This window comes from Eschrichtius robustus, chromosome 18, assembly GCF_028021215.1.
Source record: "Eschrichtius robustus isolate mEscRob2 chromosome 18, mEscRob2.pri, whole genome shotgun sequence".
NCBI classification, from domain to species: Eukaryota; Metazoa; Chordata; class Mammalia; order Artiodactyla; family Eschrichtiidae; genus Eschrichtius; species Eschrichtius robustus.
This window is the reverse complement of record NC_090841.1, coordinates 67,355,530-67,374,821: the sequence shown is the minus strand read 5'-3', so window position 1 is coordinate 67,374,821 and position 19,292 is coordinate 67,355,530. Positions and strand designations below refer to the sequence as shown.

The following is a 19,292-nucleotide window of genomic DNA, read 5'->3' as shown; positions in this document are numbered from 1 at the left end:
CACTGGTAACCACTAGTTTGTTCTCTCTGTTCGTGAGTCTGTTTCTTTTTTGTTATATTCAATAGTTTGTTGTATTTTTAGATTCCACATATAAATGATATATAATATTTGTTTTTCTCAGTCTGACTTATTTCACTTAGCATAATGCCCTCCAAGTCCATCCACGTTGTTGCAGATGACAAAGTTTCATTCTTTTTTATGGCTGAGTAGTATTCCATTGTGTGTATATATGTACCACATTTCCTTATCCATTCATCTGTTGATGGACACTTAGGTTGCTTTTATATCGTGGCAATTGTAAATAATGCTGCTATGAACATTGGGGGGTGTGTGTGTGTTTGTTTCTTTCGGATGTATACTCAGGACTAGAATTGCTGGGTCATACGGTAGTTCTAGTTTTAGTTTTTTGAGAACTCTCCATACTATTTTCCATAATGTCTGCACCAAGTTACATGCCTGCCAACAGTGTAGAGGGTTCCCTTTTCTCCACATCCTCACCAACATTTATTGTGTTCTTTTTCATGATTACCATTCTGACAGGTGTGAGGTGATATCTCATTGTCATTTTGATTTGCATTTCCCTGATGATTAGTGATGTTGAGCATCTTTTCATGTGCCTGTTGGCCATCTGCATGTACTCTTTGAAAAAATGTCTATTCAGTTCTTCTGCCCCTTTTTTATTCTGGTTGTTTGTTTGTTTGCTTTTGATGTTGAGTTGTATGAGCTGTTTATGTATTTCAGATAATAACCTCTTATCAGTCATATCATTTGCAATTATTTTCTCCCATTCAGTAGGTTGTCTTTTTGTTTTGTCCATGATATCCTTTGTTGTGCAAAAGCTTTTGAGTTTAATTAGGGCCCATTTGTTTATTTTTGCTTCTATTTCCTTGCTTTAGGAAACAGATCCAAAAAAATATTGCTATGATTTATGTCAAAGAGTGTTCTGCCTATGTTTTCCTCTAGGAGTTTTATGGTTTCTGGTCTTACATTTAGGTCTTTAATCCATTTTGAGCTTATTTTTACATATGGTGTTAGTGAATCTTTGCCTTGTTTTCTATTGTGTCTCCAGTGCCTAAACAATGAATAGTACATGAAGGGGCTCCATTAGTATCTGTAGAGTGAATGAATGAGGAAATGAATGTTTCTCCTTCTCTGAATAAAAGAAATGTTGGCTCCAGTGCTAAAGAGCAAAGAAAGAGAACTTCCTTGTTTCATCAGTGGCTCTTGCAATCCCTGGCTTTCCTCTAATGTACTTCATTCACCCATCCAGCTAGTATCTTTTACTGAATCTGCCTTGTTTTCCTAGTACTCTGCTACTTGTTGGTATTATAAAGATGAAAAGGATAAGATATGAGCTCTCAAAGACCATGCAATCTCAGTTCCAAGAGGAGATTTGGAGCAAAGGTAAGAGAAAGGAACCGATGCATATCAAATGTGAAAAGTAGAACTAGCAGGGTTTCTGAATAGGGAGGAATTAGAACAATAGTAAGTGAGGTGAATTATGACTGGACAAAGGTAAACTGTCCATCATAGGAAAGATCAAGGAATGGGGAGGTCTAATTATATGCCCTCACTCCCAAGAGTCCAGGACCATGGGTAAGTCTGAGTTCCCAGCTATAAGAAGCTAATATGCAACAGGAAAAATGAAACAAATGTACGGGTTATAGTAAGAAACAAAGTAGTGAGAGGGAAAGTCTAATAACCTATGAGGTGGATCCAAAGGAGGAAACATTTTCTCTGTCTTCCACATCTTCATGTCATATCTGATACGTATAAGCTGCTGCTGTGAAAAAAAGACAACTGGAGATTGGAGCCTGTCCTTCTAGATCTGTGGCCTAGCAGGGGAGATAGAGCCCATCCATCCATAACCAGTGCTGTGCCGCAGCTGACTTACTCTGGCTCCTATCAGGTCTCGAGAGCCAATTGCTAAGCCAGTTTTTAAACACAGCCATTTAAAAAAGGTTAAATTTACAATTAAATAAATCATATTGAAAACAAAGGTAATAAATACTCAAAACTTATCACATCCTAAATTATCTGTGCTCTTGAGGATCTTAAGTTGACTATATCTGTATAATTGTGTGCTAGTGTGCATATTTTCCCAACTCCTCATTCAGTGACATAACATTAGTAGCTTGAAATTGCCATAGTAGAAGGTTTTACACCATTTACACCACAGAAATTGGCAAATGCTACAAATTGGGACTTTGCTCATCCTTTTGTTTTCTAGATTTAAGAAAATGATGTAGAAAATGTTTAAAATGTAGATTAAACTGAAAAGGATGTCATGTCTAAGCCATTACATTGTGAATAGCACAAAAAATTTGAGGAAGTATTCTTCCAATATTCAAAACTATTATCCAAAGAAGTTACTTGTGTCGTTGACTATCAAGTGATATACCAACATGCTTCTTCGTTGTTTTGCTTTCACATGACTTGTTATGTATCAGGCAATGATCATGTAGGAATTACACTTGTTCATCAATTGCAACAATTAGCTGGCCATGAATACAAAAATTCAGCAAAAATCAATAAAAGCATTCTTTGAGAATCAATTGGCTACATGTAATTTATGATAAAGAATACTGTGCATCTCATTACTATTTGTAAATTGTGTGCTATGTATTCTTTATATCAGTAAAAATCTATCATAAACATACATATGTATTTACATGTGCATACATGTGCATATGTGTATACGCATCTATATCATTATATCTCTATTTATACTCATATTTTTTTGGAGCACTGGTTGTTAACATTTACCAACACACCACTGTCCAAAACCAAACAACAGAGTGGACAGTAACAAATGCCACAAGAGAGTTGCATGAGGCTGTGGAAGCAGATTCCCTGGGAAACGGGGAATCTATCATGGGCTTCATGAAGGGGATGAGAACCCGTGGAGTCTGGAGGCAGAAGAACTCAAGGGAACCATTTCCTCGGAGGCCCTTGGCTTTGCTGGTCCCTGAGGGGAGAAGACAGGTGCCTTTCTAGTAACAAGGGGGCCACTGCCTGCCTGAGGCTGTCACTGTTGTCTGTTTTCTGGAAACCAGAATGAGACACAGGCTCTGAGGACCACAAAAGGTTGTATAAGAAGACAGGACGAGCTCAGGAATCATCAAAGCCTCTAGAAACAGGAATGGTCATCTCCAGGGACTGGTCAGTACAGAGCAAACCGGAGAGAGGATGGCCTAGTCCCACTAGCAGAAAAAGTCCACTAGCTATTGGTTTCTGTAAAGGGGCATTTTTCTTTAACTGGACTTGTAGGCTTGGAATTCAAACTTTATTGCAAAGTAGGGGGTAGAATTAGGCCCCCAAACGTCCTTTTGCGTTACGTGTAATTACTGCATACCCTATAGAGTTGGACAGCATCTTTGCCCTCAATATCTATTCATATTCACAAATTTTCATGGGAGTCAAGTTTTCTGAAAGGCACTAGGACACTAACATCAGACCCCACTTCCATTTTTCCATCCTCACACACCACCTGCTCTACTACCATCTCCACTGAACCTCTAAGGTGAGGCCAGAGTGTAGAGAGGACAGCACTTCCCTTCCCACCCTGCCGTCAACCCCATAAAAGGGAGGAGAGAGAAGGAGGGGAGCCCGATCAGCGATCTGGTCTCAGCATCAATCTTCTTCAAATTGTCGGAGGGGACAAGGTCTTGGTCCAATGTGGCACCAACGTCAAAACGTATCCTGACTTGGCCATCCTGACTGTGGGTGTATTTTGTGGGAAACACCTACCCACAGGTGAATTGAAATTGTCACCGTCTTGGGACCCTTGGGACACGTGTATCTGCAGGTGACACAGGGAGGGAGGGAAAAGGAGACAGGGTGAACGCAGAGGCCAGCAGTGGTAGAGTATGACCTTGAGGAGAAATGACGGCACTGGATTTCTAGGTGGGAGGAGCTTGTACACAGTGGTGTTGTTGGGAGAGGTATGCCTAGGAGTCTTTTCTAGAAGATATGTTTGCATAGCGTGCATAGCTTTTACTCTCCTTGTGTGTTTACTTAGAGGAAAGGCTGATGGAGTTTGAGGTGGAGCAGTGGTGGTGCTGGTGGTGGTGGGACTTGAGCCCTATTGAGAAGAACCTGAGTTCTCCCCTGAGACAATAGCAAGTACGAAATGAGATCATTGCAAGCATTGCCAGGAAGCTCGGAGATATTTAGGGCAGGGGCCCGTGGAAAAGTCTGGAGTTTCTGCCTGGATTCCATTTGAACTGGGGCAGAAATGTAAAGATATAGCATTTGTTCCCATAGACTGATGTAGTGTAGAGCATAACTTTTACGCATAGAAAAAGTATAAGATATAAGACAGGTTAAAAAGTATCACACTGACTGATTTGCAGATATTGAAAAATCCTTGCACCCCTGGGATAAATCCCACTTGATCATAGTTTATGATCCTTTTAATGTAATGTTGGATTCAGATTGCTAGTATTTTGTTGAGGATTTTTGTGTCTATGTTCATCAGTGATATTGGCCTGTAATTTTCTCTTTTTTTGTGGTATTTTTGTCTGCTTTTGGTATCAGGGTGATGCCATTTGCAGCAACATGGATGGACCTAGAGATTGTCATACTGAGTGAAGTAAGTCAGACAGAGAAAGACAGAATCATAGGATATGGCTTTTATGTGAAATCTAAAAAAAAAAAAAAAAGATACAAATGAACTTATTTATAAAACAGAAACTGACTCACAGACTTAGAGAACAAACTTATGGTTACCAAAGGGGAAGGGTGTGGAGGAGGGAGGGACTGCGGGTTTGAATTGACATGTACACACTGCTGTATTTATAATGGACAGCCAACAAGGACCTACTGTGCCGCACGCGGAACTCTACTCAATATTATGTGACAGCCTAAATGGGAAAATAATTTGAAAAAGGATACATGTATAACTGAATCATTTTGCTGTACACCTGAAGCTAAAATAACATTGTTAACCCACTATACTCCAATATAAAATAAAAAGTTAAGAAAAAAGAACATTAAAAAAAAAGTTAAAAAAAAAGATTGCAGGCTGATTAATGGAAGAATCCAGATTTGTAAATAGGAAGAGAAGACCTGTCAATTAAGTTAATAATGAAAGATAATTACAAATATTTTAAGAAGCTAATGAAGCACAGTTGAGTTGTCGGGTGTGTGTGGTCAGGGAACAGGGAACGAAGAGAAAATCCTGACAGGAAAAAAATTCAGGAAGGAAATAACTTACTGTTGGAAAATGATTTCCACTCCTCATCTCAACCATTTCAGTTAAAATAAAGTAAGACCCGTGAAAGAACTAATTAAAGCAATCATCCTCAGACATGTTTTGTAACACAGATAACCCGAGTGGTACCAAGCTATCTTGAGAAGGTTATGACTTGTAATTTGGTCTGTTTGCAGTGAATGGCACTTTATGTTCACCCTGCCCCTTTTATCCAGTTGCTTATAACATGCAGAAAGTAAACCCTCACAGAAATGGCAATGCCCTCCAGCCCCTCTTCAGAGTCTATCGGATGAGGAGACGCAGAGCTCTTTTTTCTGCTGGCTGTGGTCACGCATGGCTGGATGATTCATGGACAAGACCAACAGCTACATCTGTATCTCAGAGTCATTAATTACCAGGAGAAGGACTCAGCCCAGAACCACGCAGAGGATAGAAAGTCCTCAGAGAGTGAGTCTGTTAGAGTACTCCGAACAATCAGAGCCATTTTTATCACATTCTGATTTCTCCGTTGCCTCTTTTAAATACAAGCCGTTTTCTAAGGCCCAAAGGGAACACTGTGAATGATGCCTAAGATTTTTCATAATGTTAACATCTGAATGAAAGGACCAGATGTGATCTTAGAATGAAGGCAATGACCAGGGAGAAGGGCAGGAGTCAAGGAAATGACCAAATTTCAAAAGGGTACATTTTAGAAATTGCCATTGGTATGCTTGGTAGCAAACTCCAGATAAATTCTAGAATGGATAAATAAAGGGATGGTTTTATAGCTCTTAGTAAAGCAAGAAGCTCCCAATAGGAGGCAGCATGATTCCCTAAGAACGAGAAACACCATACTAGACACTTTCTCTTTTGATGAGTTTACTAGGATGCTTCGAAACTTCGACCGTGCTGTGCTGCTGGACAAGAAGGAGAAACACGGGCCTGGTCACCATCCAGACAGACTCAGTGATGGCGCCAAGGATGGTGAACCACGCCTATGGTCCCGTCCTTGCTCCCATTCATTCATCTCAATAAAAAAACTCACTAATTCAACATACACCTTATAGAGCGTGGACTTTATGGATTTTATCTTCTGGGAAAGAGATAGGAAGAAATTGTTCAATCCCTGTCCTCACGGGGCTTATAACCTAGAGGTGGGAAAGGACAAGTACACAAGTAAACATAATCCAAGCCAGAAAAACAAAATCACAAAAAGAAAAGTACAAAGCGCCATGGGGGGGGACCAATGGAGACAAAGGTCCTATCTGGTTAGAAGGTTGAAAAGGCTTTGCATGGGACATGGCAGTGGAGGTGGAGTTGGAAGGAGGAGAGAGATGGGGGTGATGAAGAAAGGCATTTGCCCCACACGGTGTGAGCAGAGGCACAGACTAGGGAAAAGGTTAAGCACAAAGTCCAGGTTGATCGAAGCAGGGGGACGAGAAAGGCAAGTCAGGACTGCTGTGATGCATTCCTCTCGCTGGGAAGCGGCCGCGGAGTCCTTCAATCAGGTGTTTGGATTCAGGAGTCACACCGTCTGGCATGAATCTTGCCATGGCCACCACCTTTGCCAAGAAATTGAGCAAGTTACGAAACTTCTCCAAGCGCTGGTTACTTTACCTGTAGAACAGGCCTGGTTACAGCGCCCCACACAGAGGGCCTCTCTGGGGAGTAGGCGAGATTATGTGTCAAGTGGTGCCGGCACGGAGGGAGTGCTCTCTAGATGGGCTGAATAAAGCCCAGAATCAGGGACTTCCCTGGTGGTCCAATGGCTAAGACTGCACACTCCCAATGCAGGGGGCTCGGGTTCGACCCCTGGTTAGGGAACTAGATCCCACATGCCGCAACTAAGAGTTTGCATGCCACAACTAAAAATCCCGCATGCCACAACTAAAGATCCCACATGCTGCAACGAAGATCCAAGATCCCACGTGGCACAACTAAGGCACGGCGCAGCCAAAAAACACCCAGAATTAAACTGGAGGAAGCTCTGTTTTGCAAGTGTGATCTGGCAGTGCTGGATAGCCTTGATTAGAGCAAGTTCAAAGAGCAGAAAATGTCTTCCTGATATTTGATCTCTATCTAGTGTAGCAGGGAGAGCCGGGAGGCTGAGCCCAGGTAAACCACAGGCTGAGCCACAGAAAAGGCAGACCTCCCCGCATGGAGAATGGGAGGGTGGGCAGGCAATTCTGCAGGATTTGGCAACTGGCAAGGTGTGGGATCAGCAGTTTGGGAAAAGCAAGGCGGAGAAATGTGTGCTGCATCCTCTTGGATTTGGAAATCTGGGGGCAAGTGTGGGACTGGGTGGAAGATGTCTTTACCTCTATAGGAGGAATTCCACAGAGATCACAGGGAGTGTGCTGACGGCTTTTACATGATGTTAAACTGGGAGGTTGGTGAATACAAAGATGACCAAATCAGGATTCAAAACAGTCTTGAAGGCTAGAATTGTGGGTTGGAGAAAACAGCCACAATAATAGCAAACTCATTTATTAGCTTATTTAATCTTTTTCATAAGGGAGATATTATTATCATGCTCATTTTACAGGTAGGGAAACTGTTGAAAGTCAGGTTTCAAGGTCTGTGCTCTAGAGGGAAGAAAGAAGGAAACTGATCTTTATGGAGTATTTACAGTGTGCCAGACACCAAGTTTCACCCAAGGGAATACTTAGGAAGCTGGAAGGCCTGGAAGGAGGCCAGATGATTTAAAGTAGGACCTGGTAGATGAAGATGACAGTGTGATGAAACGTTATTTCTAGGCGCTCCACAGGCCTGTGAGAGGCATTTGAGGATGAGGCAGGGAGCTAAATTTTCTGTGCTGACCCCCGATCCCTGTGAATTATTTCCTGCTATGGCGTGAGGAGCAGGGATCTTCAACTGTTTCTGTTCAGTGGGTCCACATTCCTGTCTGTGATAATCTTGGTCTCTAAGTCTGTCTTTTGACTCTGATGACTATGGTGTGGGATATGTGGGAGATGTCTACATGGTGAGTGGCATGTGTGGGTGTGATGTGTAGAGGCGTCTGCACGGTGAGAGTCTGTATGGACGTGTAGTTAGCTGTAGAACCAGCTGTGTCTGTGTACATGCGTGTGCCCACGTGGTGTGAACACTCTGGTGTGAATCTGTTTTATGATTCTAGTGTAATTGGAGCACAAGCTGCATGGCTCACCACCTTGGCCAAAGGCACACCCCACCCTCACCCCCAGCACTCCCAGTAGGGATAACGAAGGAGCAGGAAGCAGAAGCAGAAAGAACCCTGCAAAGCAGAGGCTGGGGTACTGCTCCCTAAGAACCTGCTGACCCCACGACAGGACAGCGTAGGCGCTGCAGCTGGAACAGGAGGTTCCCTGGGGAGGGCGCTAAGGTCTCTCAGGCTCCAAACCCTCCCAGTACTAACTTGAATCTGGGATAGAGGGAGTCAGTAGGATAACATAGGTCTTTTCCCAGATGATATAAATGGATTCCAGATAATTCTTTCATAGTGTCTGCGGGCTCCTCGTTGTGGCTCCATCCCCTACCAAGACCACCACCAACTGCATTCCCTTTATCAGTTTGGCTGTGGATGTGATTCCTGCTTCACTCCTTCCCTCGCCCTCTCCCGTCCCCCCCAGTTCTCACAGCTTGCAGAACAGTCCTTCCCAAGGCACAGGGTGGGAGAAGAGCTTGTTCTGGTGAGGAAGCAGAACTCAGGGCAGAGGAAACGGGTGAGCCAGAGGGCAGAGCAGCCAGGTCTGGAGCTCAGAGGTGAGAGCAGGCATTGGGTCCGGACTGAATGGCCAGGCAGGCTGGAATTAGCGGGTAGGACAGTCATAAGACAGGTGTACTGCCTGGAACCCAGACATCAGCCGGCAGAGCAAAGTGAGAGTCTGAGGTCCAGGTTTCAGCAGGAAAGTGGGCTTCAGCTGATCTCCAGGAACTAGGAGGCTGAGCAAAGCAGGAAGAGCACAGAGCCAGGGCACAGGGCCGGGGAAGGGTCCTGACCCCTGCAACAGAGGATCAGCTTCGTGGGGTGTCCTACAGAGCAGGCTGAAATCCCCAGACACGACTGGCTGGAGGTTTGCTGGTTGGGCGTAAATGAGAGCATCTGCTGTAGTCAGACAGGGAGAAAATAGCCTTCTGTTTCCCCTGCCCACCTTGCCAAAAGTCACATTTTGTGTTCTGGAGAAAATCTGTCTCCCAGTAGGGTGACTGGTCTGCTTATTATACATGGGCTATATTTGGTTTGTATAAATTAAAAGTATTGATCCAAAGATACCCAGTTAAAGGCAGGATTTGTCCTCTCGTATTCCCCACAGCCCAGCAGCACTTAGCTCTATGCCTCTATTTAGAAGCAGTCATTCCTTCCCTGGCAAGGGTTAGGGGGCACACCCCTTGAGTTTGCTTAGGACCTTTCAAAATATCCGTTCAAGATAGAGAATTGCATATTTACTACATTGATTCTAACATACATTAATATATTGATTTAAATATAGTAACATTAAGATAACATGTGTATTATGACTTTTACTACTTTAACTTCTAGGTTATGAACATCTCCAGGGCAGAGACAGGTCTTTTTATTGCCTTGTTCCCAAGCAACCAGCACGGAGCCCATGAGTTGTCCAAAAATATTTAAGTCAATATGCAAATAAGGAATGCTGATGTTTAAATATTTCTTTTTCTTTTTATATATTCACAGAATCTCAGATCTCAAACTGGATATGACTTTAGAGATTACCTAGTCTGTCTTCCCAGCCAGTGCAGGAATTACTTCTACCACCTTTTTAGCAGAGGATCATCAGCCTCCTCTGGATACTTCCAACCAGTTCTTTGTGGGGCAGCCTGTTCCATTGTTGGGCAACTCTGATAGAAATTTCTTCTTCAGAGAGCCTCTAAATCTGATTCCCTTGTAACATCTACCCAGTGGTCCTACTCATCTTCTTCCCATTCCTCCATCCCTCTCACACCCTTACCCACCATATTCTTTTCCTTTTTCCCAGGTGAAACAATTGCCCATGTGCATTTATTTCAAGACCTCCCATCTTCCTAGTTGCCCTCCTCTCACATCCATGAACGTGGTTTATATTCACGTTCCTTAAGATATGGTGCCCAAGACTAGCCTTATGGAATTTGACTACAGAATATGGGGAGCAGGGAGGTGTTACCCTCCTAATTCAGATGTTCTTATGCTATTAATGGCACTTCAGATTGCATTAATCTTTATGGCTGCTACCTTTTCCTGTTGTTTTTTATCAAACATCTAAAAAGCACAGTTTAAAACAAATTAAATTCAGTCAAACTATTCTCTTTCATTCTATCCAATTGATTTTTAAAGCCAAACATTAAGTCGAGAATCTGATTGCTTGAGATTTTGGTATGTATTGGAAAATACTGTCCTGGGAGAAGGGATGGAACTTAGGGTGGGACCTGCTCTGCAGCCAGCTTCCCCTTCCACTGCCCACAAGTCTCTGGGCAGGAACCTCGGAGCACCCGTGACCCCTTCATCCCTCATGAGTCACCGAGTTACTCGGTCTTATCAGTTCTTCCTCTAAGTACCTTCCTTGTCTGTTCCCACTGTTGCCCTCACATGAGGCTCAGGTTCTCACATGAAATACTGCAGGATCTTTCTGAAATGCAAGCCCCATCCGATATTCTCTGCTCAAAATGTTTCAACGGCTTTCCGGCTCCTCTAAGACAAAGTCGAAATCCCCTCATAGAGCTTTCAGGTCCCTTTGCAAGTTCCCCTCTATGTGCACCTGCGCCCCATCTTAACCTCCTGCACATCCACGTGTCAGCCTTTCCAATGTGCTCGCTGGTCCCTGAGGCGCTTGGCTCCTTCCTGCTTTGAGGTCTTTGCTCGTATGTGCCAGGCTCTGCTCTGAATGCTCTACACAAATTAACTCACTTCATCCTCACCACCACCCTCTGAAGTAGATAATATTACTCCCATTTTACAGACGGGGGAGTTCATATGTTAAGTATTTTGCTTGGAGTCACGCAGTTAATAAGTTGTAGAGCAGGATGAGTCCCGTGACCTGAAATGCCCTCCCTTTCTTTCTCCTGGCTGAACTTCTACCCATCTTTCAAGACAGTTCAAGCACTGGCTTTTCTGGGAAGTCTGCCTATGCCCTGAACTTAACCCCAGATAGCACTTATCGTTCTGGGCTAATCGTTTGCTAAATGATCATCTCCCTCTAAGCAGCACATCCACGGAGATAGGCCCCTGTCCTTTCCTCACTGAGCCCCCAGAACCTATATTCTATGCCGGAAATCTAATGAATGCTTTGATGAAAGGAACTCATTAAAGAATAAGTGAATTAACTACTTACAGAGTTCCTTCTGCAGTCGTAATATGGTGTCATAGCCATTTGCCAAATTGTCAATTTTTGATCATCAGTTTTTCCTGTAATGCGTACAAAAATCTGGCCAAAGCTTAATTGTAGATCAATTCTTAATTTTCTTAAGAAAGAATTCAAGAATTTAAAAATTCTTAATTTTCTCCTGAAATTCAGATCAGTTATCCTGGCTTTGTCTAAGAGCAATACTGCTTTCTGAAGTGCTCTGGAATTACTTAAAAACGCACAGCGGCAGGGAGTTTTAAAACTACCATTCCCAGTATGCTCTTTGCTCAGGTGTCCTTTGAGTTCACCCCCTTGAGGATGCGAGTTAGTCTGTAAGGGAATCGAGTAGAGGAGACTCAGGAGCGCCAGCTTGCCGCACGTGTGGTCAGACGGGCGACGAGCGAGAGAGGAGCAGTGGACCCGGTGAGAAACACGCCTGAGCCTTTTCTACACAAAATATTCAACACGAGAAGACAAATACTGACAATCAGATAAGCGTGAGAAGCCATAAAGGGGAGGTGGGATAGCCTTCCTGACTTCCCTACGCAAACACCACCAAAGGATCTCGTATTCGTACTGCGCTCACTGCCTTTTCTTATTTTCTGCATTTTCCGTGCTCTGGCATCTAGGGTCTCGGGTGTGGCAGGTGAGCAGAGGGGAAGACTGCCCTCCCGGGGCCAGCAGATTCTTAGAAATGACACACAAGTGCAGCTTACAGAGACAAATCAGCGAATCCAAAGCACACACCCCAGTGACGTCCTTTGTCAAGCTTTCTCACATCAAACCAACATTCCTCCACCTTAATCAACCCAGGGCCGGGTACCAGACAACTCAATAAAGCCTCTCACCAGTGCCTTCCTCTCACTCCTTCTGCCTTCTGACCAACTCTGGTGCTTCCCAGCAGGGTCCTGTGTGGGGAACCAGGCCTCCTACTTCTAGGGATCTGTGAGTGTAAAAACTTCTTCCTTCATGACAACGTTTCATGTCTGTGTGTCTTACCATCCCTGATTAAAACAAAGTCCAGGTACATTTAAAAACATATACTAGTCTATTTCATGTAATAGGATTCTTCCCTTGATCTTCCCACAAACTTGAAGTATGGAACTAGACATCATCATCATCTTATAGATAAGAAAGGGAAACAAAGTGAATTTAAGTGACTTATCCAAGGGCACACAAGAAATTAATGGCAGAGCTAGGACTTAAACACAGGTTTTGGGCTAGTACACAACGCTGAACATTTCCCCAAAAGTTCTAGACCACCCTACAAAGTTATAAATATGTTCTCCTGTGAGTCTCAGTTACTTTGTATGTAAAATGGGGATTCTACCATCTTTTGGATAAATATGATAATATATGTGAAAGCACTTTGTAAAATGCAAATATGATTCAAATCAATATATTAAACTGTCTGTCACAAAATTTTTCCCAGTTCTTAGGGCCAGGAATATTTGAGTAAACTTTGTCCGTTTTTGACTACCCAGCATACAAACACACCTTAGTTCTGGTGAAGCTCTATCTCCCACCATGGAGCCCGAAATGGGCCTTTTCTCCTCATTTCCGGCAGATGCAACATATGACTGACAAAATGAAGAGGTCCACGTCTGTGGTGAGAACCTGACTTCTAGATGCAGTGTGGTCTTGCCTTATAAGGTACAGTAAATCCTAACCTGTAGGATAAGCATAAACTGTAGTCTAATGAACACAATAGCCTTCGCTTTGTTATAAAAATGACATAAGACATTCAACAAGGGATCAGAGACATCCTTCTATTAGGTTTTGGATTCCAGGAAGCAACTACTGCAGTCCTGGCTGGAAACAAATAGATGGAGCAGACGTAACGATCACCTTCCTACCACTGAGATGTGAGCCCTCCAGGCATTGAAATCTGTATTCATAGGAATGACTGCTGCCCTTTATGGTGTGTGTCTCGCCTATGTTATCTCGTTTCATCGCCATTTAACAAGTAAGAAAACTGAAGCACAGGGAGATTAAGACCCCTTAGTTAGTAAATGGTGAGTCCATCAGACTCAAAGTCTAGACTCAAAGATTCAGACTCTAAGCAGAATTTCTCACCCTTTTATGTGCATGGGGGACACCTGGAGATGTTGTTAAAGTGCAGATTCTGATTCTATGGGTCTGTGGTGGGGCCTGAGAATCTGCATGTTTAGCAAGCTCCCAAGTGATATAGACACTGCTGGTCTGAGGACCACACTTCAAGAAGCAAGGCTCTAAATCGTTCTTGAAAAGTGCACTTGAAGCACTTTGAAAAGTGCTTCTTGAATCTCATCATAAAAAACACTCATGGCTCTTCAACTAAGCACTTCCCTAGGGCTTCTCCCTTTGCCAGAGCTTGGTGACATGAGAGAAGAGTCCCTATGCATCTATTAAATGCTATGATTTAAATCAGTGAATGATTTCTTCCTCCATTTGTTCAATCCACAAATTTTATTGAGAGCCTGCCAGGAGCCAGCCATAATGATGGGTGCTGAGGATACCAGGATAAGTAAGGTAAGGTCCTGGCCTCTAAGAGAGGAGCTATTGATGGACACAGGCTGTCCTGAAAACCTCTGAACACCCTGCAGCAGACTGACTTAGGACGGAGTCCACTTGTGGGCTGCCTTGGCTCTGGCACCATCCTCACTGCCACAAGGTGTGGGCATGTTTCAGCACGTGGGTCCAGTTCTCTCGGCACAGAGACAGTTTTCTGGTGGCTCCTCCTGTCCAGAGTCTACTGCGAAAATACAATTCACCTACCTTGGGTCATTGATTGTGTCAGTAAACATAAAACTATGCCATTTTTTTTGTTGGGATGAGAACACACTGAATGTTTCTTACACTTCTTTTGGAGTGAGAACTGCCAAAGACAGAACTTGAGTTTTTCTACATGCTTTTAGATAACTTTACATGCATTTGGAACACAACAAGAAAATAAATCTGAATTAAAGTTAACCTTAGGTTTATTTAACAAAATTAAGTGTCAGAAAGCAATCAGAATTTTAGGAAATGGACACCTATCTTGAGATTAAAGGTAAATGCCTTCTAAGGCTGCAGAGATCTATCAAATGTGTTATTTTGAAAATATTTTTGAAACATCTTAATTATTCAAGTCAATTTTCCCTCACTGAGGCTGTAATTAGTTTTCATTTATTATTACTGTTGTTTGAAATTTAAATTTACTACTGTTATTTAGTCATAGACTAAGGCACACATTTCAACTAGGAAGAAATCTAAAGTTATGACATCAGATGATTCCCACCTGTTCCCTATGTGAGAATAAACATCCACAGAAACCTCTCTTCTTTAGCAAATGCCATTCCTTTCCCCTATCTTTATGGCCTGGCTGTTAAGGGGATGGGGAGAGAGGTGAAGGATAGGCAGGTGAGGAGAGGTCCACACTCCTCCAGGCAGCCGGCATCCCGTGACCACCAGCTTCCAGAGTAGTATTTACCTTCATTCCACTGAAACCCTGAACCTTTACTAGTGTCATATGGTCGTTTGAGATCATTCAGACCTATCTCCACTCAGATGCAGATAAGATTCTATACTGTCAGGATCCAGGAAGCCAGCAAGATAATAGATAAGTGGAGAAAAAGAAGGACAATTCTCAGGAGAAATAACGTTAGAGGAGCCTATTACAGTCATCATTCTTCAGTGAACTTCTATGGCGAAATGGTGAAGGATTGTAAAGCTCTTGAGTGAACTTCAAGTTGAAACAGGCTTTAAGAGACTCCTGGCATCCAGCTCTTTCAATATACGGAGGAAGAAAGTTATGAATGAGGCACAGAGAGTTTCATTACCAAAGTCAAGGTCTTAAGACTAGTTAATAAAAAAGTCAGAACTTGAAGCTCCATCTGCTGAATTACAATCCAGTCATCTTCCTTTTTGTTGCCTGAGTATCCATCCTAAATCACGCCAGCCTTCGTCCAGGAATACAATTTTGCCCTCATCACAAACTATCTGTCTCCTCATTATTTTGTTCATTCAGTCATTTTGCAAATATGTATCCAGAGCCTGCCGTGTACCAGGAGCACAAGGAGAACATCACAGACCAGGTCCCTGCCCTCAAAGTGACCATGACTCAGCTTTACTCTCTCCTTGGAGCAATGATCTCCCAGCCTTCCCCGTCAGAAATTACTGCTGCTCTCCCTGTGAGAGATGCTTTGCTTTCACAGTTAAAACTCTCTACTAACATCGAGAAGAGAGAAAAACAAAACACAACAAAACAAGAGACACGGCCTAGAGTGGATATTGCATCTAAAGACAGTGAATTGCTTTTGAAATGGAGTCAAGAAGTTTTCAGTCCACAATGAGGGTTGAATTACCAGTGTCCCTATGGTGTTGTCCTGAAATTGATTCCACAGAGCTATAGTTGAAGGGGGCCTGTGCTTTTCACAACTGGAAATGCCCCTTGTCCAAAGAGATGCTGGCTTACATCAAATCTTTTAAGGTTGTAGTCACTACTAATGGAAATGAGTTCCTAAAAAAACTGTAGCTATACTGGGTCATCTAAGAGGGTTAGTTAGCAACAAGAAGGTATGACTTTGACAGTGAAGTTATGTAACCAGCAAGGAAAAAAACAATCTAGCAGTTTAAAAAGATTTTCTGTTTTTCTTTCTTAGAGGAGGCTTAATGTGGCCTAAGTCTAAGAAGATTTGTCTCAAATTGAGAATGTAGGCTTAAATCAATTTATTATTTTAAAACACACTATAACCATTTTCATTCCTCTTTGGCCTCTGAGTTTTTTTCTCAATTTGGAATTATTGTGATGATTGAGAGCCTATTGGCATAGAAAGCGTCCCAACACCCCACTGTTGTGTTTTCAAATAAGAATAAAGGAAAAGCAACCAGCCTCGTCAGCAATGACTCCGTGTGAATGAGGACATCCAAACTGGTGAGTGTCCATTTTCTTGGAAATATGAGTCAGTGTTCCTGATGTTGAATATAGATTTCTGTAGTAACTTGTATCTTTGATAAAGATTTGGATTCAGGATGAAGAAAGTGGAGAGATTATGTTAAATGAATTTTACAAATTCTAATTGAAGCATTGTCAGTGGACAAGGTTTTCCAAATTACCTCTCGTGTGCAGGGTACACAGCAGACATAGAATACATTATTTTTACTATTGAGAAACAAAATCAAGAGGATAAAGTTTTAAGGTGGAAGGTTATTTGGACCACTATCAACACTGTTCATTAATTAGCCCACTTTGGAGCTAAGGTTGAACGCCTATTTTTCACAATAACTCGGTTTCATTAAGGAATAGAGAATGAAGGGTAATAATACCATACATATATATAAATATATATATATATATATTTATAGAATGAACCCAGTAGAGAACAAAAAAATACACTTAGCCACATGACATAACTTCTACCTGCTGCCTCAAGGTGGGAATGGGCCAAGAGGTCTGTGGAATGACAACCGTGTCCCCATAATACTCTTCTCTTTTACAATTTTCCCTGAACCTAGGGAAACCTTCCGTAGTAGAAGGAGAATTTTGAAATATCCTAAAATAAGTTTAGAAGCTGGGACTGAAGAGAGACTAGCACTGATTCCTCTAATGGGTGCTCAGGAAAGTCCATGTTACTTGGAGGCCTAACTGAGGTGTCCAAGCTTGAACACTTCCCTTGATTGTCATTAGACTCTCCTGGATTTAACTAAATATCCTCTCTTCATCCTTTGGCACGCACTGTGGACTAATGACGTGAATACTTGACACAAAATCCCATAAAATATTATGCTTTAGTAACTTCCTAGTTAAAATTTGATTTCATTTTCTTTATTGGGGCCAAGGTACAGTGTTGCCATTTTATTGTGAAAAGTCTATATATTATAAAATACCAGGGGCAATTTTTAATATAATAAACCCACACAACCTGCGGCTGATTTGTAAACATAGTCAAATAGGCAGAAAGCAGGGGCAGGTAGTGATTCTTATAATGACATACAAGCAAATAGCAAATAATTGTTGCCCTGGAGGTATCCCGTCCTATGAAAATGCCTTTTTTTGAAGTATAGTTGATTTAAATATTATATTGGTTTCAGGTGTACAATATAGTGACTTGATATTCTTATAGATTATACTGAAAATGCCCTTACATTTTTTCCCTCTTTAAAATACACAGTTTCTAATAGTTTCTAATATGCCTAACGTTGAAAGCTTGTCTACATACATATTTTTGATAAAACCTACTAACAAAAAGTTCATGGGCATTTTATTTCTCTTAACTACTTTTTAAAATTTTCTTGCTCTGCTGTATTATCACTAAACGTGATTTTTTTAAAAATATGGAAACCCCTCTAAAAACCCCTACATCTCTCAACACTATCCATCTTCTCATATGTTTCTATCACTGTGAATATACATATGAATATACACACGTATGTGTATGGATTTCATGCTAGAATGGCCTGAGGAAGTACAGGGACTTAGGATAACATATGATCAGGACTTCCCTGGAGGTCCAGTGGTTAAGACTCTGTGCTTCCACTGCAGGGGGCATGGGTTCCATCCCTGGTCAGGAAACTAAGACCCCGCATGCCGCGCAGTGAGGCCAAAAAAAGAAAGCAGTACAATGTATGATCTACTGACGGCGTGTGTTTACCATACGTATATATATGGTGTCCTCCATGACACAAGGCAAATCAAAACCTGTTTTAAAACAAGCCAGTGACTTCTGCCCTTTGGAGTCGATTATTTGCATTAGGTATTTCTAAAAGATCCATGCAGTTATTTGCCGTATAAAAGAAATGATTTAATTCTTTCAGCCAGCATTCATACACCCCGTCCCTCCTAGGCAAATCTTAGCACTTGGATTAAGTACTCAGTTAACAGCCAACTGTATACGGACCCTTCAGCACAGGGAGGGGAAAAGTGACATTTTACTTCCACCCCAAACAAAGCTATTATATTTACCTTCTACTTTGAAGATAGTAAAGTGCGGTCGGCAATGGAAAGAACCCAACGCGGTACCTGCGCAGTTCATCCACAGACCCTGGTAAACCCAAGTGGCCGTTATCACCGAGGATGCTCGGGTAGTTACTTTCCACTCATTGGACACAGTGGCAGCGACGAGAGCACCAAAGCCCCCGACGCCAAACACCAGAGCCGAGATCTGTGCCCTGAACATGTCGCTCAGGCGTCTCCAGGGACACTGTCCAGACAGATCGCTGCGGTGGTCTAGGCATGCAGCGGACACAATCCGCTTGGACCAGTGTTGCAGCAAGTTAATGCGGGTAGGTGACAGTACTTCATGCTCAGGTGGCCTGAGGAAGTACCGGAATTTAGGATAAAGTCTGATTTACCGATGGCATTTTAAAGGTAGCCTAAGATGATCCTTCTAACTTCCTACACGGATATTTACTAAAAGTTTGTAGACAGATTCTAAAGGTTTTGAGTTCGCATATTTTTTTCCTGCCACATAGTTAATGTTTAATTTTCTGTTAGCCTGAAGCTTAATGAACCATGCAGGGACCAGATATTACAAAGTACAAATTATACAGTAACAGTTAAGGCTTATTTGACCCATTGCTTTAGTCTTGCGTGCTTCTGAGTCTTATATAAATGGAATCATAGTGCAGCTTCCTTCTGTAACCAATTTTTTTCACACATTATGTTTGTGAAATTCATCTATGCTCAGCAATGTAGCTATGGTTCATTAATTATTACAGCAGAATATAGTATTTCATTAAATGAATTTTGCTGGGTTATACAATCATTTCAACTCAGTACTTTGAAGATATAATTCCATTTTTATTTGGCTTCCATTGTTGTT

The 19,292-nt window shown here is 42.2% G+C and overlaps 1 protein-coding gene across 1 annotated transcript in view; it reads right to left on the bottom strand.

Moving 5' to 3' along the window:
- CLDN10 (claudin 10) overlaps positions 1 to 18,865 on the bottom strand; it is a 107,157-nt gene extending 88,292 nt beyond the window's left edge. Inside the window, exon 1 of the mRNA XM_068526325.1 lies at positions 18,434 to 18,865. Coding sequence (XP_068382426.1) covers positions 18,434 to 18,647 — 214 coding nt within the window. The 5' untranslated portion in view covers positions 18,648 to 18,865. The remainder of the gene's footprint in view (positions 1 to 18,433) is intronic.
- Between the last annotated feature and the right edge of the window lie 427 nt (positions 18,866 to 19,292).